Source organism: Vombatus ursinus, unplaced genomic scaffold, assembly GCF_900497805.2.
Source record: "Vombatus ursinus unplaced genomic scaffold, bare-nosed wombat genome assembly UNPS02014785.1, whole genome shotgun sequence".
NCBI lineage: Eukaryota > Metazoa > Chordata > Mammalia > Diprotodontia > Vombatidae > Vombatus > Vombatus ursinus.
This window is the reverse complement of record NW_020954563.1, coordinates 11,083,596-11,109,648: the sequence shown is the minus strand read 5'-3', so window position 1 is coordinate 11,109,648 and position 26,053 is coordinate 11,083,596. Positions and strand designations below refer to the sequence as shown.

The following is a 26,053-nucleotide window of genomic DNA, read 5'->3' as shown; positions in this document are numbered from 1 at the left end:
CAACAATGCATTAATGTTCCAATTTTCCCACATCTTCTCCAACATTCATCATTTTCCTGTTTTGTCACGTTGACCAATCTGATAGGTGTGATGTGGTATCTCAGAGCTGAAAAACATTTAATTTTTTAAAAAATAAGTTGGACCGTGTTTATGAAGAACCATTTGGTCAATTAAAGGAGAATCTGGCTACCTTTGAGATATAATGTGTAGCATAAAGGTCGAGATACTGTGATGTTGCATCCTAATGGATATGGATCTACTGGATTAATGTTTGGCTAAATCTGACCATATATTCAACTACCCTTTTCCTTCCATCTTGGATTTCCAAAACCCAAACCAGGTGACAATTATGATGCTTGTGATTCTAATATCCATTTTCCATTCAGCTGTTCTTTCTAGCATTCTCCCCTACCTGCCACTCCGACTGTGATATTCATTTAAAAGAATTTTATTTTTATATTTATAATTCCCCCTCTTACTATCCCTACAATTTAATAATTAAAAAAAAATAAAAAACTAAACTCTCATTATAAACACATGTAGTATAGTCCAGAAAACAAATTCTCACATTCATCACACCCAAAAATATATAACTCTCTCTGTATTTTAAGATCATCACCTTTCTGGCAGGAAGTCAGTATCATGTTGCATCTTAAGTGTTTTGGACTCATGGGTTATCATTGTATTTAGTGATCAGAGTTCTAAAGTCTTTCAAAGTTTCTTTTTCTCTTTAATGTTGTTTGCACAAATTGCTCTCTTAATTCTGGTCACTTCTTTTTGATTCTGTTCATAAAGTCTTATTTATTTTTAATGTTCATTTTTTTAAAATTTTGAACTCCAAACTCTCCCCCAGTCATTGAAAAGGCAAGCAATATTATATCAATTATATGGTTCATAAGGTCTTACAATTTCCTATGAAACTGTACATTTTGTCATTTCATATGGCATAATAATATTCCATTACATTCCCATGCCGTAATTTGTTTAGCCATTTCCCAAGAGGGGAGATTCCTCTTAATTTCCAATTTTTGGCTACTATGAAAAGAATTTTTATAAATATTTTAATAAGGGTTAGGCAGTATGGCATAAAAGGTGAGCATTGAAAAGAGTCAGGAAGTCCTGAATTCAAGTCTTGCCTCATACTCACCAATTATGTGACCCTGGCCAAATTACCTAACATCTGTCTCAGTTTCCTCATCTGTAAAATGGAGATGATAATGACACCTGCCTCTCACTATTGTTGTGATAAAATGAGATATTTGTAAAGCACTTTGCAAACCTTAAAAATGCTACGTAAATGTCGGCTAATATACTTTTGTACCTTTTTTTTGTATATACAAAGTAAAAAGAAAGGTCTAGTAGTGGTATCATTGGATCAAAATGTATGCACAGTTTATTAACTTTTGGACATAGTTCTAAATTGCTTTCCAGAATGGCTGGACCAATTAGTTCATAGCTCCATCAACAATGCATTGATGTGCCGGCTTCCCTGCGACCCCTCCAACATTTGTTATTTTCCTCTTTTGCCATCTTTGCCAGTCTGATGAGTATAAGGTGGAACTTTAAAGTTGCCTTAATTTGCATTTCTCTAATTACTAGTGATTTAAAGCATTTTTCAAGGTTGAATGTTAGGTTAAATTTATTCCTTTGAAAACTGCCTGTTTGCATCCTTTTTACTAGTTATCTACTAAAGAATCTCTCTTAAGTCTTATAAATTTGAATCAGTTTCTTACATACGCTGCATATGAGATGCAACAAAATTAACCACCCCCAATTTACCTGTTTCCCTTCTGATTTTAACTATGATTTGTGTGAAATCTTTTAAATTTTATATAATCAAAATTGTCCTTTTTATCTTGTGTGATCCTTCTTATCTCGTTTAATCATGAACTCTTCTGCGTTCATAAATTTGAAAGGTAATTTCTTCCTTGCTTCCCTAATTTATGATTTTTTATCTCTAGGTCATTTATTTGGAGCTTATTTTGGTATATGACACGAGGAGTTGGTCTAATTTCTGCCTGACTGCTATACAGTTTTCTCAACAGTTTTTGTCAAATAGTGAATTCTTCCCTCAGTAACTTGGGTCTTTGGGTTTATCAAAATTATGCCACTGTTCATTTCTATATATGATGTACCTAATCTGTTCCACTGATTGAGCTGTTTTTTTAATCAATTGTTAAATTGTCTTAATGATTACTGCTTTGTAGTACAGTTTGAGATCTGATACTTCTGGCTCCTTCCCTTTCCACTTTTTCCCTTTAGATTTTTGACCTTTCAATCTTTTGCATTAATTATTTTTCTAGCTCTATAAAATATTCCTTTGAAAGCTTAACAGTCTTCTCTCAGCTTTTCTTGATTAGCCTAATTTATCACCTCTAGCACAAAGATGTAGAGTGGAGGGAAAGAAGAGGATATGGTATTGAAAGGCCATGAAGAGATGGGAGAAGGGAGACACAGAAAGGGAATGTTGTAGAATTGGGGAAATTCCATATCCACACCCTAAACTCAAAACCTGTGCGAGTGGTTGAAACAATAGCCGATGCAGTTCTCTAGCACCCTAAGGTCCTCCTAAACTGTACCTCTGGAGAAATAACTTGCTGAGTTCCAACCTAAGACACCTGAGTAGGTCAATCAATGAACACAGCCCTGAATGTCCCAGGAGTATGAGGAAATAGCTTGTTAAGGCACATGGGAGGTGGGTGGGGGACAGGTGTCATAAAGACAGGATTCAAAACCAAATGAAAAGAACAAAATGAGACAATTGCACGAGGTTGTAACTTTGTGGCCTTAACTCAATACTGCCTCGTTTCCTTCTACTTCTCCCCTCATAAAAGTTTTACTGGTAGAAAGCTCCATTTATCTCTAACCTGCCTTCTTCAGTAATTAGGCTAGGTGGGTAGAAGAGATTCTCAGACTGGACCTGAAAGCCTGGGGGAATCTGTGGAAATCCCAATAAGACCAAGATGTAGGAGATGATGGCTGCCGGGAGATCCCCAAACCTGATATTATGGTGACTAATTCTGTAAAACTCATCAGCAAGTTTGACTACAGGATGATTAACTTTTTGGGCACAGCAACTTTGGAATACTATCTAGTACACAATCACAGATAGGTTATGACCTCCATCGGTGGAGGAAATGGTCACATGAAATCAGGGATCTTTGAATTAAAAAGACAGAGAAAAAGGGAAAAGATGGGAAAATATGTCAACAGCTGGAAGAACAGGCAGAGCAACCTTGGTGTGGCCACAGGGTCCTCTTTAGAAGGACCTGATGGTTGCTGATAGACTCTTGACTTAAGCATCTTAAATGTTCTGAGGCCTAGGGTAGGAAGGAAGATCTGGCCTAGGGAAATCAGACTTTTAAATTTGCTGAAGACTACTGCGCTTTGGACTAGGAAAAGGTTTAGGTTAAATGGTAGTTCTGAATCAAAAGAAGAGTAACATTAGCACCAGGGCCTCAATTTTCTGGGCATCTCTCTTCCTGTCTCTGTCAGCACCGACTCATCCTACAATTTTTTCTTTCAAGGGCCAGCAGGTGGCTCCATGAAAGCAAAGAAGCAGGGATTATCTATGAACTTGATCCTGATTGTGAATATTCTGCAGTAAAGGACCTACTTATATAGGCTTCCCAGGGTGGGTGGTAGAATCAGATTATTGCCAAAGGGAGTATTATCCTTAGGGTTTCTGGGATTATTTAGGGAAAGGAGGCATCAAATTCTGGAAGGGAGGTCTGAGGGAACAGGAGTTTTTTGTGATACTGGAAGGGGTGGGCAAAATATCAAGGCAGATGTGTGTAAAAGAGAAACGTTCTCAGGGAAGAGTGTATCTGTGTTGATGAGTGTATTCATGTGTGCATATGTATATATGTGTGCACACACAAGTATTTATATATATTTATGTATGTATATGTATCTCTAAAGTCAGTGGGATGATATGATTGGGGAGGGGTTAAAGTTTGGGATGTCAGATGTGTGTGGAAGATTTTAAAATTGTCTTAAGAGTCATCAAGGGGTTGGCTTTAATGGGGTTTCAATTCAGGGGATATGTGGAACAGGGCAGAGATGATCAAAAAGCAAGGAGGAGGTATGGAGGTCAGGGATGAGATAAGCCTGTGTGTTGAGGAAGGGGTGCAAGAAAAGGGAAAAAGGGAAAATGTGAAAGGGGAGTATATAGGAGGGATAGGATCATGTATTCGGGACTGCACAACACATGAACAGAAAAGGGTTTGTGTAACAGAGATGGTACATGTTAGAGAAGGGTAGGATAGGTGTATGTTAGGCATGTGGTATGTTTGTATAAGGATAGCATGTATGTGGGAGGTGGACTCGAGATGAGAGGGCTTATGGAGGGAATGTATCTGGATATGGGTGTGTTAGGGATGGGGCTGCAATTGAATACGGAGTGCGTTCATGGGTGTGTCTAGGGTGGTGTGTGTAGGTGGAACCTAGGTAGGGTAGAGTATGTGTTGGCAGGGAAGAGTGGGCATTTGGATATAGGTATGTTTCAAAGGCGGGGTGTAGAAATGTACTCTAGTTAAGGGTGTGTGCATGTATCTATGAGCTTATTTGGATACAGGAGTATGTGCCAAAGGGGTTGTGTGAGGGTGTGGACCCCACTAGAGGAGAGTGTGTGGGGTGTTGGCCGGCAGTACGGGAGTGTGTGTGAGGGTATGGACATCATGGGCGAAGGTGGACCCCAGTGGGAAAGTGTGTATTGGACCAGGTGGGGATAAGAAGTAAAGTGTATGGAGAAGTGAACCCCACTGGGAGTGTGCTGGGGGGATTAAGGAGGGAAGTGTTTGGGTGGGGGGGTGAGCCCCAGTGGGTGAGTGTGCTGCAGGGGTGGGTTGTAAGGGGGGAGGGCAGACCCCGGGGAAGAGTGGCAGGGTGTCCGTAAGGGGGGCCGGCGGGAGCGGGGTGCCAAGTCCGTGGGAGCAGCGCCTCGGGGGCGCCCCCTGCCGCCCGCGGGCCTAGCCTTCGCGCCCCGGAGCCTCTGCCCGCCGTCGTTCTGCCCTCTGCTGCCGCCATTGTCCTCCCGACAGCCGCCGCCGCCACCGCCGCCGCTCCCACAATGCTCGTCTAGCCCCGAGTCCTCGGCGGCGGCTCCAAGATGGCGCAGACAATCTTCGAGGCGCTGGAAGGTGAGCGGCGCGGCGCTGCGTGGGCTGTGGCGGCCGGCGGGCGGGCGAGCGCGCGGGCTGCGGCGGTGGCTGCAGGGCGCGGAGGGGCGGCGCGCGGCCCCGGGGAGCGGCGGGCGGGGGTGGCTGTTCCGCGCCGCGCGCCGCCCCTCCCTCCGCGCCGCTGCCGCCATCAGCCCCAGCAGCCTCGCTGCCGCCGCCGCGAGGGCTGGGGCCAGGATGCCCTAGGAGCGGGGGCGGCGGGGCCGGGTGCCTGGAACAGCCACGACAAGGGGCCTCGCGCGCGGGGAGAGTGGGAGGAGGTCTGCGGCCGGCCCGCAGGCCCTGGCCTGGGAGGGGCGGGCCGAGAGGCCCCGGTCGCCATGCCTAGCCATACCGGCGCAGAGTGCACCGAGCGGCTGAGAAAGGCCGGCCTCGTCCGGGCTCCGGGGGCCGCCCCCTGCATCCAGGTCGCTAGGCTGGCCAGGCCTCGGGGGCTTCCGACACCCCTGACCCCCATCGTGTCGGTCTGGATACCGGCCTTAGTGCGCACAAAGATGGATGGGCGCAGGCCTTGCCCTTGGGGAGGTCACACTCTAACTGGGGGGGGAGGGAGCGGGGGCGTGGGGGGCAGCCGCCGACCTGGCCCTGAATCTCCCCTCCCCTTGCTGTCCGTGTGACTAGAGCACCTGGAAAGGACCTTCCAGATCATTGCGCGCACACGCGCGCGCGCATGCACACAGACACACGCACACGCATGCACACACACGTAAGAAAGAAATTAACTTTAATCGATGCCCTTTATTTCATTTATGAATAGACTTCGAACTCCTCTCCTACTTAGGCTTCCGTGCACAAAGACTGAGAAAGGAAAAGTAAGCTGCTCCGCAAGACTAAGCAACACATGGAAGGGGCCTGACAGTGTATGCAGCAGCCACACCTCTACTCCCCTCCCTTCGGCAGGGGGCGGGGAAGTGCGTTTTCTTAGTTCCTCTGCGGGCTAGACGGTCATTACATTAACTTGAAAGGATGCTAAGTGTCCTTTTTATTGTCCTATCCTTTTCCATTATTGTTGTCCTGTATATTTGATCCTGCATCAGTTCAAAGGAGTCTTCCCAGGCATCTCTGAAATAGTCATATTCTTTGTGTTTTACAGTTAGCAATATTCCTTTCCATTCTTGCTCTGTAATTTGTTTGGCCTATTGATGAGCAGTGTTTCTTTGTGACCATGAAAAATAGTATCACAGAAAGACCTTTCTCTCTTTTGTCTCCTTGCTTTGCAGTTCGATTTTTGGGGTCAAAGGTAATGGACATTTTATTCACATTTTTTTTTAAAATTCCAAATTGTTTTCCAGAGTAGTTGGACCAAGCAGCTCCAACAGTATGCTTTCTGGAAGGCTCTCCAACATCACTATTTACATCTTTTCTTATCTTTGGCAGTTTGCCACCCTCAACATTGTTTTTCCAATTATTTGAAGTTTGAAGCAATTTTTAATATGCCTACCCCTTCATTTTTCAGATGAGAAAACTGAAGTCTAGACATGGGAAGTCACTCGCCCAAGTTCGAATAGGTCATAGGTCGTAAGTACTTAGGGCTTAGATTTGAGCCTAGTTTTCCTTGGAAGCGGTGTAGAAGCTGTAGACTCAGAGGACCTGGTGTCAAAACCCATCTCTGAAAATTTGTTATCTACTATTGGGAAAGTTACTTAATCTCTGTAGTCCTTAGTGTCTCTGTCTTTAAAATGAGGGGCTTGGACCAGATGGCCCCAGAGGTCCCTTCTAGTTCTGAATCTTTATCTCTGAGTCCTACCCTGTACTCTGGACTCCTCTTATTGGCTTCGATTTCCTTACCTGTAAAGTGAATTGGTTCGATTAGATAATCTCACAGGGTTTTTCCAGATCTTAAAATCTATGATTGTACACACAAATAAGCATAATAAAAATGAGAGTGAGAAAAAGGGAAAATAAGCCAACAAATATATTAAGTGCTATCTTAATAAAGGTAACTTAATAAAGGTAAACTGAGGCAAAAAGGTCTGAGTATGTTGAATTTATTAGCAAAGCTCGAATTTACCAATAAATAGGGTCTCAACTTCCTAAGGAAAGCTGAGACCCTGAATGAGGGGGCCAGCTCTCTTTTATAGTTTTGAGGAGTACAGAAAATAGGAAACCTAGCATCACAAATGGAAGAAAATATGATTGGATGGAAATTGGGAATGAGGGCTAGCAACAACCCCTTCCTTCCCTCCTGTGAGTAAGAATGTTCGTTGTTTGAGCCCAGCTGCATCTGCGATGACAAAGATAGCAAATCAGACTTCTTTGGATAACAAACCAGGCATACTTGAAGGATAGCTTGATGGTGTAAAGATGCTAGACTAGACTCCCTGGTGTCCACCCGACCCCTTCAAGGGTAACATTTCTTGATGCAAGAATAGAACAGTGATTAACAAGAGAACTGGGTTTCTAAACTTAATTCCTTACAGGATAGCTGAATTTCTGAACTAGTTTTAGAGACAGAGAATCATGACTTAGGCAATTACAGGACAAAATTAATTGACTGTAAATAGGATCAATAAAAAAGACAGAGTCAATCTGATTATTTTGGTGCCTACCACATGTGACAGGGATACAAAGAAAGGTAAAAGACAGCCCTTGCTCTCAAGGCACTCACAGTCTCATGGTGAAGACGACATGCCAACAATTTTATACAAATTAAATACGTACAAGATGAATTAGAGATAATCTCCACGGGAAGGTGCTAAGATTAAAGAGGACTAGAAAAGCCTTTTGCAGAGGGTGGGACTTCAACTGAAACTTGAAGGAAGTCTGGAGGAGGAAATGAAAAGGAAAAGAGTTCTAGTCATGGGAGATAATCAGTGAAAATACTCAGTCTGGAGATAGGACATCCTGTGTGAGGAATAGCAAGGAGGCCTGGGTCACTGGATCATAGAGTACATGGAAGGGAATAAGGTGTTAGATGACTGGAATGGTAGGAAGAGGCCAGGTGATAAGAGGCTTTAAAAGCCAAATGGAAGGATTTTGTATTTGATCCTGGGGATCAAATTATTGGAGTGGCAAGGAACTATAAACAATCAATTACGGAATGGAGAAACAAATTGTGGTACATGACTGCAATGGAATTTTATTGTACCATAAGAAAAAATAAATATTAATACAGAGAAGCATGGGAAGACATATGAACTCATGTAAAGTTAAGTAAGGAGAACCAAGAAAACAAGATATACATTGACTAAGATAATTTAAACAGATGCAACACACGAAAAATTCCAAATACTGAATAATTATAATGATCAAGCCTAGTTCCCAATGAGAGGGAAGAAAATGTATCTTCCTACCTTGTCTAAAGTGGTGGTGGGATTATAGATAATGGGAAGACTTTTTACTTTAAGAGTTTATTGAATAGAGGTAGGTGACATGGTCATACTTGCAGTTAAGGAAGATCAATTCGATAACTGGGTGGAGAATGGACTGCAGCTGGAAGAGAGTTGAGGCAAGAGAGACCAACCAGAAAGCTATTGCAATAGTCCAAACTTGAGGTAATGAGGGCATTTGATGTGGTGGGAGAAATGTCAGAGAAGAAAAGGGGGCATGTATGAGAGATGTTTTGAATGTAGATACGACTAGACGACAGCTGATTGGATGTGGGGTGTGAGAGAATGTGGATGAGCCCTAAGTTTTGAACAGGAGTGATTGGATGGTGGTACTTCAGATAGTAATAAAGAATTTAGAAAGAGGGGAGTATTGGATATAGAAAAAGAATGAGTTCAGTTTTGGATATATTCAGTTTAAGGTATCTACTCTATATCTATTTTGAGATGTTTAACAGGCAGTTGGACATGCAAGACTGGAGGTCAGGAAAGAGGTTAAGGCTGAAGAAATAGATCTGAGGATCATCTGCACAGAGATGATTGAATTTATGGGAGCTAATGAGTTCACCAAGTGAAATAATATAAAGAGAGAAGAGAAGAGGGACCAGAACAGGGCCTTGAGGGACCTTCACTGTTAAAGGGTGTCTTCTGGACGAAGATCCAACAAAGGAGACAGAAGGAATGGTGAAACGTGTAGGAAGAGAACCAGGAGAAAATAATTGTAACAGAAACATAGAGAGAAGAGAGTATCAAGGTAACGGTGATGGATATGTTAAAGGCTACAGAAAAGTCAAAAAGGATGAAGATTGAGAAAAGGCCAGAGATTATTAGTGACTATGGAGAGAGCAGTTTCATTTGAGAAAAGACACTAGTAGTGGTACAGATATCTGGAAAGTTTTCATTCTCCCTCTTTGGTTGATAAACATTTTGTTCAGTCATTCCTGATTCTTTGTGACCCTGTGGACCATATCACATGAATACTATTCATGGGGTTTTCTTGGCAAAGGTATTAGAGTGGTTTGCCATTTCCTTTTCCAGTGGATTAAGGCAAACAGGTTAAGTGACTTGCTCAGAATCACAAAGCTAGTAAATATCTGAGGTGGGAGTCAGGTCTTACAGACTCCAGGCCCAGTGCTCTATCCACTGAGCCACCTAGCTGCTTCATAAGCATCCTTTTAAAATCCAACTACTCAAAAAAAAAAAAGTCTAACTTCTCCATTAGGAAGCTTTCCTTGATTCCTCTCTCTTATCATAAATAATGACCTCCCCACCCCTTTGCAATACTTTGTTTTATACCTTTCCAATGCAATAAGCTTTATTCTTGTCTCTCTTAGGGGTCTATTGCAGGGCTCTGTAAACTGTAAGTACTTAGCACTATATATTTGCTGAATAAATAGAAGTGCTAGCGGAAATTTTCTTTATTATAATTTTTAATTGTTATCTTTTGTTTTTATTTCATTTTCAAGTATATTGCTCCCTCCCATTCCCAGAGAGATCTCTTGTAACAAAGAATAAAGAGAGAAAAGAGGCAGTTCAGCAAAACTAACACAATATCTTAAAGTAAAAAGTCTTCCCATTATCTATAATCCCACCACCACTTTAGACAAGGTAGGAAGATACATTTTCTTCCCTCTCATTGGGAACTAGGCTTGATCATTATAATTATACAGTATTTGGAATTTTTCATGTGTTGCATCTGTTTAAATTATCTTAGTCAATGTATATTTTGTTTTCTTGGTTCTTCTTACTTAACTTTACATGAGTTCATATGTCTTCCCATGCTTCTCTGTATTAATATTTATTTTTTCTTATGGTACAATAAAATTCCATTGCAGTCATGTACCACAATTTGTTTCTCCATTCCGTAATTGATTTATAGTTCCTTGCCACTCCAATAAGTTCTTCTCTCTTATCTCTGTGCTATTGCATTGACTGTCTCCCATGTTGAGTGATCCTCACTTCTACCACTTTGATTCCTGGCTTCCTTCAAGTCTCAGCTCAAATCCCACCATCTGTTAGAAACCTTTCCTGTTCCCTCTAGCCTTTAGTGCCTTCCCTCTGAGATTATCTCCTAGCTACTCTGAGTACACCTAGTTTATTATATACCATCTTTCCCCCATTAGTCTGTGAGCTCCTTAAGGGCAACAACTGTTGTTATCTTTCTATCCTGAGCACTTTTTACAGTGCCTGGCACTTCGTAAGTTATTAATAAATTTCAGACTTGGTTGATGTGTTTGATTAGTTTTATTGAATTTTTTTTCTCTCTTTAAATTTTTTTCTCTATTGACATCCTGTTTTTATATCACTTACATTTCCTACTATATTTCTGCCTTAGCTTCCACTCAGAGAAGCATCTCTTATAATAAAGAATAAAAAAAGAGAAAGAAAGAGAAAAAAAAGTTCCATAAAACTAGCCAACACATTCACCAAGTCTGATGTTAGATGCAGTATTCTGTAATCAATCAATCAAATACAAAAGCAATGGGGATACCAAAAAAAAAACAAAAAACAAAAAGGAGAGAGAGAGTTAAAACAGTCCCTGCTCTCAAAGAGAATTCTTTCTTTTATGTATTATCTCCCCCTTAGAGTGTGAGGTGCTTGAGCATAGCGGCTATCTCACTTTTTCTATCTGAACTCATAACTCTTAGCACAGTGCTTGCTTGGCGCATAGTAAGTGCTTAAATTAATGCTTTTCCATTCATTCTTTCATTGACTCATTATGTATCTTTTCTTCTTTCCCCAACCAGAAAGCCATCTCTTATAACAAAAAAATAAAAAGAAAGAAAGGGAAAAAGCAGTTGAGCTAAACTAATGAACCCATCAATTAAGTCCCACAGGGTTCAGTGTTTTATACTCCTAGTTTCCTGCCTCTGCCAAGCTTGGTCATTATAATTACATAGCATTTGGTTTTGAATTGTTTTTCATTCTTTGCATTTACATTGTTGTCCTTGTGTGTCTTATTTTTGTGGTTCTGCTAACTTTGCTTTGCATTAGTTCATAAAAGTTCTTCCAGTAGTCCTCATAGTTATTGTTTCTTGTTGTATAGGGTATATAGCTCGTGGTATAGGGTATATATAGGTATATATCCACTACATTTGTGTACCACAGTATGTTTAGCAGATGTTTGCAGTTTTTGCTACTCCAAAAGGACCACAGTAAATATTTTGGTGTTTATGAGATCTTTCTTTTAGTCTTTAGCCTCCTTGCATTATGTGATTAGTAATGGGATCTCTGAGTCAAAGAATATGGACATTCGTGACACTTTCTTAGTATAATTCCAAGTTAATTTCTAGAATAAACTTGATTTTTCCAGATGGTGAAGCTGAGTGACTTGTCCGGGGCTGGTACAAAGGTAATTCGGCCTTAGAAACTTGAAACCTCAGATTTGATGTTTTACTATATCATTGGGCCTCCCTTCCTTAGTTCTCCTTTGGCCTGTAGTGTCAGTTTCTGCCTAGTCCTGGAATGTACTCTTTGTAAACAATTTCAGACTCCTTGGAGCCTCTGAATTTCTAATTTGTACTTGGGCAGTCAAGTAGTATATGCCAGTTTTATATAGGGGAAATGGAGCTAGAGAGTATTGTTCATGGTAATTTGACATGGAGCAAAGTTCTTTTTCTAAAAGTTTTAAAAAATTAATTTATTTATTTTTAGTTTTCAGCATTCACTTTTGTAAGATTTTGAGTTCTAAATTTTCTCCCCTCCATCCCCTCCTCCTTTCCCAAGATGGTATGCAATCTGATATAGGCATATACATGTACGATCATATTAAACATATTTTCACATTAGTCATGTTGTAAAAGAATAATCAGAACAAAAGGGAAAAACCACAAGAAAGAAAAAATAAAAGAGCAAATAGTATGCTTCCATCTGCATTCAAACACCATAGTTCTTTCTCTGGATGTGAATAGCATTTTCCATCATGAGACATTTGGAGATGTCTTAGATCCTGCATTGCTGAGAAGGGCTAAGTCTATCAAAGTTGATCATCGCATAGTGTTTCTGTTACATTGTTCTCTTGATTCTGCTCACTTCACTCAGCATGAGACCATACAAGTCTTATCAGGTTTTTCTGAAGTCAGCCTGTTCATCATTTCTTATAGCACAATAATATTCCATTACATTCATATACCACAACTTGTTCAGCCATTCCCCAGTGGATGGGCATCCTCTTCATTTCCAATTCTTTGCCACCACAAAAAGAGCTGCTATAAATATTTTTGTACATGTGGATCCTTTCCCATTTTTATGATCTCTTTGGGACACAGACCTAGAAGTGCTATTGCTGGGTCAAAGGGTATGCACAGTTTTATAGCCCTTTGGGCATAGTTCCAAATTGCTCTCCAGAATGTTTGGATCAGTTTACAACTCCACCAACAATGCATTAGTAATAGAACAAAATTCTTGAGGTGAATGACCGTTGCCCAGTAGCTTGCCTCCTTATGAAGTTTGTTCAGTTGGCAACTGTTTAACAGAGTTTAACTCTGATTCTCAGATTTTGGTGGTTGAAGAGGCAGGCAGGTAGCTGTTAAGAAGGGTTGGGGTCTGTTCCAAGGCACATCAGCTTCATTTGACACTGTTGACCCACCCACTCCTAGATGTTCTTTCTTCTGGGGTTTTTGTGACACTCCACTTTTCTGGTTCTCCTACCTGTCTGATTGCTTCTTCTGTTTCCTTTGCTGACTCATCATCCATATCATATCCTCATCACTATGGGTATTCTAAAGGTTCTGTCCAGTTTCCACTTTCTTCTCTTCCCTCTCCCTCTTCTTTTTTGGTAACCTATGGGTTTAACTGTCATCTCCATGCAGATCTACATTCTGTCCCCAGTCTGTCCACTGAGCTTCATCCCATATCAGCAATTGCCAAACTGAATATCCCAGAGATATTTTAAATTCAACATGTCCAAAATTCAGCTCATTATCTTTTCACTTACACTTCTTCTTCCAAACTTCTCTCTTTTATCTTTCCAGTTTTCCAGGTCCATAATCTTGGCATTATGCTGCACCCTCCACTCTCTCTCACCCCACATATCTGATCAGTGGCCGGATTTCACTGTTCCTATCTTCCCAATATTGTTCACATTTGAGCCCTTCTCTGCTGATACAGTTACCACCTTGGTTCAAGCCCTTATCACCTCAACAGCCTTCTAATTGGTCTCTCTGCTTCAGATCCTTGACAGCTCCAGTCTGTGCTACCTATTCTGCCAAAATAATTTTCCTTAAGCGTGGATCTGGCCACGTGGTTCCCTTGTGACTTGACCAACCTCAGTAGCTTCCTGTTGCCTCTAGGTAGAATAGAGACTATTCTGTTTCTCTTTTAAAGCTCTATGCATTCTGGCCTCAACCTTTCCTTACAGCCTCGCTGGACACTATTCTCCCTTCTAGCACTCTGAAGTATAGCCAGATTGGTCTTCTGGATGTCCTTTGACTCTCTGTTTCCCATCTCTGTGCCTTTGCCCTGGCTATCCTCCCCATACCTGGAATGTACTTACTCCTTACTTCCTCCCCATACAGTCCTCTTCTTTCAAGATGCTGCTTTTGCATCATATTCTGTATGAAGCCTTTCTGATCCCCCTGTTTTTAACTTTGCGTAAATATTTGTATTGCCTTATATTTATGTATACTTATCTCCTCCATTAGAATATAAGCTCCTTTTGAGTAGGGATTATTTCATTCTTAGTACATATATCCTTAGTATCTCCCATAGAGCCTGGCATATGGTTAGGTGCTTAACAAATCTTGACTGATCAAAGCTACCATATACCTGTCCTAAAGAGGACCAAGCCTTCAGCTCAGGCCTGAATTCACCCTAGTCTCTCTAGAATCTTGGCCTAGGTGCTACTTTAGCCTGTTATAATCCAGATAAATAGCCATAGGTAGAATGGAATCAATACCTGTGGCACCATGAAGGGGAAGAGAATAAGCATTTATATAACATCCACTATGTGACAAGTACTATGTTGAGCACTTTATAAGTATTATTTGATCTTTACAGCAACCCTAGGAGATAGTGGCATTTATTATCCCCATTTTATGGTTGAGGAAACTGAGGCAAATAGAGGTGAAGTGACTTGGCCACGGAGCTAGTCAGTATCTGTGTCTGGATTTGAACCTCAAATCTTCCTGACTGCAGGCCTGGTTCTGGATCCACTGCACCCCAGGACACTGGTTGACATTTCATGCCATATGTGACGGTGCCATGCTTAAGAGAGCCATAGATGGTGGATTCTCAGACCTAGAACTACTTCTGTCCACCTATCAGTTTTAGTGCCTTCGGACGAACCTTAAACTTCAGGATTTTTGCTTTAAAACTAGACCAGTGAGACAAAGCTGGCGAAGTCAACCTGAATAAGTTGTAGCTGAGGTGATGTGTTGGCCCAGTTTCAGGCATCTGGGAGATGACTTTAGGTTTTTGAGACTCTGTAGAAGCGTTTTGCTGGATGAAACTTCAGACCTGTACAGTCCCTGAGCTGTGGGCAAGGAGGAAACTGGATGTCTGAGAGAAAGCTTAACCATAAATTTAAATCACACCCAGCAGTTTGAAAAAAGGTGGGTAGACAAGGAAAGAGTTGTGTAGTTCCCTCTCAATCCATAATGAAGAGAGCTGTCCTGAATCCAAGAAAGATAAAACCCTGGCAGCATAGGCCCTGAGGGCGTGTGTGATGTGTATGCTGGGCCTTGGGCAAGGGTTTGTACTGTGGCTAGTAGGGGAGCAGCTGTTCCTCCTGGGAAGCCTTGGCTATGCATGGTTTGTTTTTTTAAAACATTTTATTACTAGCTTTTGTTTTTATATAATTTTAATTTCCCAAAAAATCCTCCCCTACTCCAGCCCCTTCCCAGGGAGCCATCCCTTATAACAAAGAATAAAAAATAAAGAGATGGAGGTGGAGAAGAAGCATTTCAGCCAAACTAATATATGTGTACTGTTCCACATCCATAGGTCCTCACTTCTGAAACAAAGGGAGACAGATACATTTTCTCCTTCTCTGGGGCCAAGTTTTATCATTATAAATACAATGTTCATTTAATTTACATTGCAATTATTGTATATATTATTTTCCCCTTTCTGCTTACCTCATTTTGCATAAATTCATGTTTTTTCCATATTTCCCTCTGTTCTTTTTTTTTTAATTTATTCTGAATTTAACAAATACCAAAGAAAATGAGCATTTCTATCTACACAATAGAACAGAAAGAGAGTTATACACAGAACCACGAAACTCTGTTCTGTACAGCTTCCTTTTCTTTATAAGTATACATTTTCCCTATAGCTTTCAAAGCTGGCCTGCTTGGGGAATGGGAGGCGGGGGAGATACTGCATTACCCTATCTTGCCCAGGCTAGAAGTGGGCCAGGTCCAATTCACCTCTCCGTAGGCAGCCTGGTGACCCTCTGCTCCTGTGGGCTCACCACATCAGTGCCAAATTTAGTGTGGGATGCCCGATAAGCTTTCATCCTACTGCAGCACAGAGCTCTGGAGCTCAAGCAGCCTCAACCTCCCCAGCTGCAGGAATTCTTGGCCTGCACAGCCATACCCAGCTTTTTCTGCATTTCAAAAAAAAAAAGAAAGATGCTCCAAGGACAGTTCTTTCCTGTCTTTTCTTTTTTTGCTGCCCCATGCATATTCCTCCCTTGATCCCACCCCCTTCATTAAGGAGAAAAAGAAAAAGAAAAACAAAGCGCTAGTAACCGAGATATGTAGTTTACCTATGTAGTCAAGCAAAACAAATTCTCATATTGAGTGTGTCCAAGAAATGTACTTGAATCTTGAGCCTATCACTTCTCTGTCAAGAGGTAGGCAGCATGCTTCATCATCATGTCTCTGTGGTCAGTGCATCGATCAGCGTTTCTTAAGACTTTTAAAGATTTTTTTTTTTTTTGCTTAGGCAATTGGGGTTAAGTGACTTGCCCAGGGTCACACAGCTAGCAAGTGTCAAATGTTTGGTATGAGGCCGCATTTGAACTCAGGTCCTCCTGACTTCAGGGCCGGTGCTCTATCCACTTCGCCACCTAGCTGCTCCGAAAGATATTTTCTTTATGAAGTTGTTATTGTATAAATTATTCTCCAGGTTCTACTCACTCCATTTAGCATGAGTATTTCCTTGCATTCTTAGCATCTATCATCTTTTATGGTATAATGTTCCATTCCATTTGTGTGCACCATTTGTTTAGTCATTAGCCTGTTTTGGTTACGGTTCTTTTGTTGCTACAAAAAGTGTTGCAATAACCATTTCTTGGTATATATGGAAGCTTCCTTTATGTCTCTGATCTTCTTGGGGTGCATATGCTTAGCAGGGGGAGTCAAAGCATGTGGACTGTGTGTGGTTTCTAATGTGGCTGTATTTTTCTCTTTAGGAATAGATAACCAGACTGTCCTGGCAGTTCAGTCACTATGGGATGGACAAGGGGCAGTCCCTGACCCAACTGCTCCAAGTGTCAACACACCTACCACCATCCAGTCCTTGGGTAAGTCTCTACTCGGGTCCTAGCATCAACTGCTCTTCAGGTGGGGGAACATGAGCCAAAGAAATATTCGTAACAATTCAATTAAATGAGCAATTCATTTCAGCAGTTTGTTAAGTACCTTTTATGCCAGGAACTATGCTGATGGTTAGGGATACAAAGACAAAATGAAAAACAGGTCCTGCCCTCAAGGAGCTAATGCACTTGGGTGAAGCAGCATATCCACACACTTAAGTAAAAGATAACTGGAGGAGGGAGAGACCACCGACAGTTAGGGGAACCAGGAAAGGCTCACTGTAGGAGGCAGCATTTTAATTCAGCCTTGAAAGGAGCTAAAGATGCTAAGGGGTAGATAGGGGAGGGAGTGCTTGCCAGGCATGTGGATAGCACATGCAAAATAATGGAGGTGAAAATGGAGCACCAACTATGGAAGATAGAAATGAGGCCTAGTTTTCCTAGAGAGTGTGTGAAGGGTGGTAGTGTCCAAAAAGCCTGGAAAGGTAGGCTGGAGTCTGACTCTGGAGTGGTCTAAATTTTAAGCTGAAGAGTTTGTTTTTTTTCCTAAAGGCAAGAGGGAACCACTGCTGATTCTTGAGTTGGAAAATGCTATGGTCAGATTTGTGCTTTAGCAATTCTATTTTAGCAGATATGTGGAGGACAGACTAGAAAGAAGAGATGAGTTATGTTTTAGTAGTGCTTCACAAAATTCCTCTGTCTACACACCCCTGTCTAGAGGAGACCCCACTTCCTTCTCCATGCTGCCAGGTTCTCATCCTTTTCTCCTTCCACACTTCCCGGTTCTTCCCTTTTCTTCAGTCCTTCCCCATCCTATAGGTTGTTGTTTTTGTTTTTGTTTTTTGTTTTAAACTTAGATTCCATACTGGCTTTCAGGATCACTTAATGCTGAGAAAATAGAATCAGTGTAGAGGGACTGAACAACAGTTTTACTATTGCATATTAAAAATGTCCTACTCACAGACCCCATAAAGCCCTTTATTAACAGTTTCCTGGGGCCCCTGTGATATGCAGACAGGTCAGACATTCTTTCCATCTTCTTTCCATCTTGCACGTAGGGAATCCAAAACCCAGAAAGGACAAAAGGCTTGCTAAATATCAGAAAGGGAGTCAGTGAGACAGCTGAGGCCAAAACTTCAGTCTCTGTGAATGCTGGTTTAAATTCTGGCTTTGCTACTTACGTACCCATGTGGGCAAGTCATCCCCCACCTCCACCCCCACCCCACGCCTGCTTCAGTTTCTTTATTATAAAATGAAGGAGCTAAATCATGTGATCCCCACGGCTCTGTCTAGCTCAGAATACTGTGATTGGATGAACTTCAAGACCAGTGGCCTTGAATACACTGCTTGCAGATGTCAAGTCTTGATATTTGACTTTATGTTGTCCTAGCCAGAAGTAAGCTCTCCGTTTGATGAACTCTCATAGCATTTTGTTCATCCCTGTCTTACAGCACCTATGTTTTATTTTGTATTAGAGTCATCTGTGCACATATCTTATCTACCCAACTAGACTATGAGTTTTGTAATGTTTCACCTGGGACTTTATCTTATATGTCCCTGTAACCCTCACTGGATAACATATCACAGGGCCTCCTATGGTACAATATAACAAACTTCCTGTGGCGTTTTGGTTTTTGTAACTCACTAATACACTTATTTAATATTGTATATAATCTGTTTTTATGTTTTAGAATCCTTGTAACTAGAATGTATATTCTTTAATTGTGGAGACCATGTCCTATCTAAACTTTGTTTCTCTCCTTAGTGCCCAGAATAGGTACTCTTGCACACAGCAGTCACTTAATAAATATTTGTTGCATTATATCCTTTTCAGTTCCATATGTATGTGAACTGAAATATATAATATATTTACATATATATGTGTGTGTGTATATGTATATATATATATGTGTACCGGCCGCACCGACCTTGTGTCGGCCGCGCCGACCCTCTCCTCCTATAAGGAGCAGGCTGCCAGAGTCATACTCACTCTCGAGTCTTCGGTACTCAGCCAGATAAACACACAGAGACGAGTCATCGGGAGGCGCCAACACCAGAGCTTTATTCAGAGGCCATCACAGCAAGCCATCACAGCAAGCCCAAGCAGCAAGGCCAGAGCAACAGAGCAGGAGCCAAGAAAGAGAGTGTGATCTGACCATGCTCGTTCCTAAATTCCTACTAGCCCCTCCTCCCCAGCCTGCTTACTAGCCAATGATTGAAGGGTCAGATACCGGAAGGGGCTGTCTGAGTTTAGCACACCAAGGGAGAGGGAGTGACGTAGGAGGCTAGGACCGGATACAGGAAGGAGGCGTCTGGGATTAGTGCATAGACAGAGTACGTGACCTAGGAAGTCAGACTCAGATACTGGGAGGAGGCGTCTGGGGTTAGTGCTATACAAAGGGACCCAGGAAGTCAGGAAGGTCACAAGATGGAGGCGTCTGGGGTTGATGTTGCATATAGGGAGGGGACTAAGCAAAGGGAACTCAGTCCTCTGCCGTCCCACTCCCACGTGGCATTGCCCCTTGCCACAGGAGCACAAGCTCTGGCTACTTCCTTGCACCCAGCTTATCTCACATAGCACTGCCCACTGCCTCAGGGCTTCTCCGTACCCAGCCCATCCCAGTCCACCACGACTCCGCCTACCACAGCCCCTGCCTCGACTTCCAAAATACCCAGATCTTACCCTAATCTTGCCACAGCGCCCAACTGGCAACTGCCAACATCAGACAGTCCCTCACATATATATCTTAAGCTTCTTGAGGGCAGGTACTCTCTTATTCCTTAACACCTAGCATAGGACTCCATGTATTGGCTATGCTCAGTAAATGTCTTCATTGATGTGTGCAGTGGAACAGGCGGCCATTCTGAAATCAGATATTAGCTCTAGTCCTTCTTTTTTCTGCCATTCTCTCTGATATGGTTTTTCCTACTTTCCCTTACTTTCTGTTACTGCCCCCTCCCTATTTGACTTATAGATGATGAAGATGTCTTTCTCTGTGGGAAGTGTAAAAAGCAATTCAACTCATTACCAGCATTCATGACCCACAAGCGGGAGCAGTGTCAGGGGAGCGCTCCTGCACTGGCTGCTGTCTCCCTGGCCACCAATAGTATCTACGCACCCTCCGTCACATCTGTGCAGCAGGCTCCACCAGCCAATCGCCAGGTAACCTTGAGGAATGTGGGGCTTCTTTAGAACTAGGGCTGGGGGAGATAGAAAGGTGAGGCAGCAGCTATGGAAAGACTCAGCACAACCCACAAGAAGGTTTGAAAGAGATCCACAAAGGAGAGAGGGCCCCTTCTCAGAATGATGGGCTAACTGGCAAAGTTTTTAAGGGATCAGGCATCTGCAATCCCTTCCCATTCACTATTCTAAAAATGTAAACATATTACGTATACATTGGCAAATTTCTGGATGACCTTCTAAGGGGATCCAGATGTACTTAGAAGATAGGAAGAAAAGATTTCAGGAAAGGTTTCTCCAGGTTATTCCTTGGACATGCTGTTCTATTTCCTATCTCTTATCATAATCAAAGAATTGTGAGCTTTTTTTTTTTTGCAAAAAAGTATTTCTGAGTGCCAATTAGAAAGAATACAAGAAAATCTGCCCTCCATGTTTAAGGGAACAACTCTAATACCAAGACAGTTATCAGTAATTTTAACTTGCATTTCCAAGGGCCCTGACTTGATATCAATGTCCTTTCCCCAAGTACAGTTTCTAGGTTGTGTGCAGTTAATTTCTCTGGATTAATATTTTAGAAATACAAGCTAATTACAGATGAAAACCATGACAGTGGCTACTTACTACATCTTCATATTGTAGGTAGATCATGTTTTAGAATTTTGCCTTAAGAGGACTGCTGAGATCCACCAAGAAGTGGATGTGTTGTTTTTTTAGCATAATCAGTGTTCTAGATTGGTTTCACTGTACTTGACCAACTAAAAAATAAAAAATAAATAAAAAAACCCAAACATTAGTGCTGTGTGTGATGCCATATATTAGAATTCCCAGCTACAAGGGGAGGCTGAGGCTGGTGGGTCACCTGAGTTGGGGAGTTCTGAGCTGCAGTGGGGCTAGAGCTGATCGAGTATTCTCACTTCTTTTGACACCAATATGATGAGCTCCTTGTGGAGTGAAAGGCCACCAGGCTGCCTAAGGAGGGATGAAGCAGCCCAGGTTGAAAATGGAGCAGGTCAAAGTTTCTGTGTCAGTTAGCCTAGGGATTGGCCTGTGAGTGACCACCATACTTCCAACCTGGGTGAGATAGAGAGGCCTTGAATTTAAAAAGAAAAATTAGTCTACAAAACATTCTAAGGGAAGGAAATTGCCTGCATTTTTTTTCTTTCAGCCAAAACAATGAAACTAGATTGGTTATTTTTATCTCTCATTCAGCCTGGCTTCTCCTCTGGGTTTTCACTGCAGTAGTAACATTACTATATTTGGGTTGGCAAGCTGCAGAGAAAGATTTCAGCTCCGTGAGAATTTTAGAGAACTTATATCTGTGGTCAAGCATCTTCCCCCTTAAAACTTTGTATTTTGAGCCCAATTAAAGATGATTGTGTCTTTTAAATTTTTTCCCCCTTGTTCAAAGAACAAACTCCCCAGAGTTTGCTGATCAAATGTTAGAGTTCAGCTGAGAGTGGATTATGATCCCAGACAAGGGCAGTTTTATAAGTAGAACTGCCTCATGCTTTCTTTGTCAGTAGAGGAAGTTAACTGATTTGTGTTTGACTCTATGGCAAAAATATAGGGTCAGCTAGGTGGTACTGTGGACACAGTGCTGAGCCTGGAGCCAGGAAGACCTGAGTTCAAATGTGGCCTCGGACACTTAGTAGCCGTGTGACCCTGGTCACTTAAACTCTGTTTGCTTCAGTTTCCTCAAATATAAAATGGGGGTAATAGCAGCACCTACCTCTTAGGATTATTGTGAGGATCAAATGAGATAATATTTATAAAGTGCTTAGCACAATGCCTGGCACATGGCAGGGGCTGTATAAATGCTAGCTATTACTATTCTCATTGTCATAAATTATATCTTTACTTCCCTTTGAGAGAATGGAGTTTCTCAGACTTCAAGAAGGGACAGTTGAGTCTGTATGTGATGGAGTATTAATATACATTGTGTATTATATATAAATGTATATTAATAATATAATTTGTTGCTTAGAGTCTAAATATAGTTTATTGTTCTGTTTTGTTTTATTGAAAATAGAGATTAGTGTCTTTGGAGGATTATAAATATCTCCCTCAGGTACAGGGTTGATGAGAGGTCCTTTTGCAATGATTAGTGAAACCGAAGAGGGAAGTGATTAAATTGTGTTCTGTCGTTCTGTTCTTTGTAACCCTGTCTCTTGAAGACTCTCACCTGTCATGTATTGTTCTTATTTTGTCTGTGGAAAGTATATGCTGTTAGTGATGAAGTGGTTAGAGTGCTGGTCCTGGAGTCAGGATGATCAAGGTTCACATTCCACATTTGCTTTCTGTATGACCCTTTGTAAGTCACTTAACTTCCCTGGGCCTCACTTTTCTTATCTGTAAAATGGAGATAGTAGAGGCATTGCCAACCTTTTTTGGTCTCTATGTCCCTTGGCTTTCAGTAAACCTTTCTGTGCCATCTGCTCAATATGAAAGCAAATGAAAGTCCAGAGTTTACCATGGATATGTACATAAGAAACAACATAAAGAGGTTTTGCAAATTTTAAAATGCTTTCTAAAATCAGTTATTTTTATTATTAGATGATAGTGTCTCTGAACAGGGGAATTCTTGCTGCCAAGTGATCATTCTGAGTCAGGAGAAGAGGGATTCAGAGAGGGGGCGTTGGGTTCTTTCCAATGGTGGAGATCCCTTCTTGTGTGACATCCTGTTCTCATGTGTGTTCCCTGCAGCAGATCTCTACCTACATCACAGTGCCCCCATCCCCTCTGATCCAGACCCTGGTACAAGGGAACATTTTGGTGAGCGATGAAGTGCTCATGTCAGCCATGTCAGCCTTTACATCACTGGATCAGCCGATGCCCCCTGTGCAGCCCCCTGTGCAGCCCCCGGTGCAGGTAAGGAGAATTTGTGCCACATTAGGATAATGGAGTACAGCTTCTTCATAAGATTAAATTTGTTTATTGTCTTGATTCCCTTTCTAACCTATAAGCTGCCCGCTATTTTTCAAAGATCTTGGTGAAAAGTAAGGAATGATTTATTCTTATTTTCTCCCTTGTGAGCAATTCTGATCTCCTCTAATTCAGGCAGACTCTAGATCCTTGAATTAGGGCCCCTTGCTGCAGCAATTTGAACTCCTTGTGTGAGTTTTAGGTGTTTTAAAATGAGGTGACTGATCAGTTTCCCCATTTTAGTGCTTATGTTTGGTAGCAAAGGTCTCTCTAAAGGAGTGATTATGTGGCAACCCAGTTTCCATAGTAGCAAAGGGAAAAGGAGAAAATAGCCACATGAGATTTATGTACCCAAATAGAAACATACGATAAATTAAAAATAATTTTTTACTAATCTCTGTTGTTTTTATATTGCCTAAATTTCCCCTGTATGCTGCTGTCTCCCATTCGTGGAGAGCCACCCCTTATGGCAAAGAATTGTTTTCAAATGAGACTTATTTAAGGATATTCCGCACAGCTGACTGAGGCCACAGGAATGGTGTGCTACAAAATCTGGGTTCTCCAAATCTGCGTCCAGATTGGGTGATGGTATGGCAGCTCCTACTATGGCTTCCAAGAATTTCTTTTGTGTTTAAAAAAAAAAAGTTGGGGCAGCTAGGTGGCTCGGTGGATAGAGCACCGGCCCTGGAGTCAGGAGGACCTGAGTTCAGATGCAGCCTCAAACACATAACGCTTAACTAGCTGTGTGACCCTGGGCAAGTCACTTAACCCCATTGCCTAGCCAGAAAAAAAAAAAAAAGTCCCTTCCTGTGATATGTATCAGGAATATTCTCTTTATTTTAGGGATTCTAAGACAGTGATTAGTGGGGAGCAAGATTATGTCTGAATTTTGAGCACTGTAATTGGTTGAGGGGAAGATAAGAATGATAGGATTGGAGTGACCCCCATCAATTCCAACTTGGCTAATAAGGATGATATGAAGGCTCTTACTGATGATCCCAGGTGCTATGGGGCTCTTTGGGCCTAGGCAGACACTTATTTTTGAAGGTATAATTGGGGAGATAGGTTCAGACTCTCTTGGCTGCTTTTAGGACTGAAAGAAAAAGAAACCAAGAAGCAATTAAAACTATGTGAATATTCGGAAGAGCAGCCAGTTAACATGGGCATACACTTCTCAGAGAGTTCTGCCTCAAAATTGCCCAGTCCATCCGTCACCAGAGGATGGCTTTGAGTGGTCCTCTCAAATGTGAATTAAAGATCCTCTGGTGGAGTGCTTAGAGCTTTATCTCTTGGGGATTTCACGTAGACTTGCTAATTTAGATTCTCTAAGCGAGAGGGCAATAAACTTCTAATACACAAAGATCCTAATGTAGGGGGAAAGGCCTCACTTATTAGCATTAGCATAGCTGTGTATAAATGTCGGTGTGCATGTGTATATTCTTTACCAAGCAATATCAATTTCTTTGCATTCCAAGAGGAAAGATGGCACTTGCAGTTAGAAAATTCTAAGAAGCAAACACATCCTTTCTACTGTATATGTAACATAAGAAGGGTCATAGAAATGACAAACCAGGCACTATAAAATGAACGAGCAGTTATAGCGTAAAGGCCCTGCTGCAGACCTTCACGAAGGCTGCCATTGGTGAAAGAGATGGTTGTTGCCTGGCCTAGAGCTGTGAAGTCACGTCTGTCCTAGGATGGAGCCGTGGGACTCACAGCAGGGCTTTAGTCTGAAGGGAAAGCAGTAAACGGTCATTTCTGTTCTGAGCACAAGTCCAGTTTTATTTCATGGTCTCCCTTTCAGCTTCCTCCTCCAAACCTATTCCCCAAATAACTCTGCTTTTCACATAGGTGGGTTTGGTTTCTGGGTTGAAAGAGACGTGATGTATGTGTTATCTTGCTGAAGTTACTTAGATTCTCTGAATCTCAGTTTCCTAATCTGTAAAATGAGGGTGGTGCTAATGTCTACCTTGCCTGTGTAATAGTATTCTTGTGAGCTTCGAATGGGCTATTTTACATAAAAGTGCTTTATAAATTGTAAAGTGCTAAACAAATTTAAGGTATTTTTCTGTTATGATGATACCCAGTCTTAATGCCATGTTTCTTTCTGATTTTCTATTTTACCTCTTCTCATTCTAGAGCAGCCTGAGTATGCACTCAGGGCCTGGCTACCTCCCTCAGCCCCCACCACCTCCTCCCCCACCTCCGCCATTGCCCCCTCCCCCTCCCCCACAAGCTCCTCCTCCTCCCCCTCCCCCTCCGCAGAACCTTGGGGCTCCAGGACGTCCCAACACGGGTAGCAGTGGAGTGGTAGAGGTTTACAATGCCCCTGCCCCCCTGGCAGGAAGCAATGTGGTAGAGATCCAAGCGCTGGGGATGCAGCCCTACCCACCTCTGGAGGTAACGGGACACTCATCTCTGGGGAGGGGGCCGGGAGGTGAGGCCAGTGAGGGAGGGCACATCCAGAGGTTTCCTGGTGACAGGATAAAAAGCAATGGACACTGTCAGGATCCTAGTTGGGAGAGAGGCAGTCAGGGGCCTACACTATGGCTCGGATGAAAAGGCTCAAAAGTGGGGTACTGTCCTGGGCTGTTAGTGGGAAGACAGATATCTCAGAAAGGTGGGACTAGAGGGGAGAAAAGCTGCTAACACAATGTCAAGGCTGAAGACAAGATTCTCAAAGAGGCTGTAGCTTCCATTTGGCAGGATGGAAGAAGCACTGGCTCTGGAGTCCCAAGACCTGTGTTCAAAAGGTGCCTCCGACCCGTGTGACTTTTGGCAAGTCACTTTCCCACCAAGAGCCTCAGTTTCCTTCTCTATAAAACGAGAGGGGTTGGACTCTGAGGCCTCTGAGATCTCTTCCGATTCCAGACCTGTGGCCTTTTGATCGTGCCAGGACTGTCCCTTTGAAGACAGTGGGGATAAACTTCTCTCTTTAAACTGTGCTTGGGCCTCTTGGGAGTGG

General features: G+C 42.2%; 1 protein-coding gene across 3 annotated transcripts in view; it reads left to right on the top strand.

Annotated features, from left to right (window-relative positions):
* ZNF341 (zinc finger protein 341) overlaps positions 1-26,053 on the top strand; it is a 71,079-nt gene that overhangs the window by 32,095 nt on the left and 12,931 nt on the right. The window contains exons 1-5 of one of the 3 annotated variants that reach the window (XM_027867030.1): positions 5,045-5,141; positions 16,863-16,973; positions 19,961-20,148; positions 22,873-23,034; positions 25,228-25,488. In XM_027867030.1, the coding sequence (XP_027722831.1) occupies positions 5,111-5,141; positions 16,863-16,973; positions 19,961-20,148; positions 22,873-23,034; positions 25,228-25,488 (753 nt within the window). In that variant the 5' untranslated portion in view covers positions 5,045-5,110. Of the gene's footprint in view, positions 1-5,044; positions 5,142-16,862; positions 16,974-19,960; positions 20,149-22,869; positions 23,035-25,227; positions 25,489-26,053 lie in introns of those variants that run through there. The other 2 variants (XM_027867029.1, XM_027867031.1) reach the window with 2 other exon arrangements.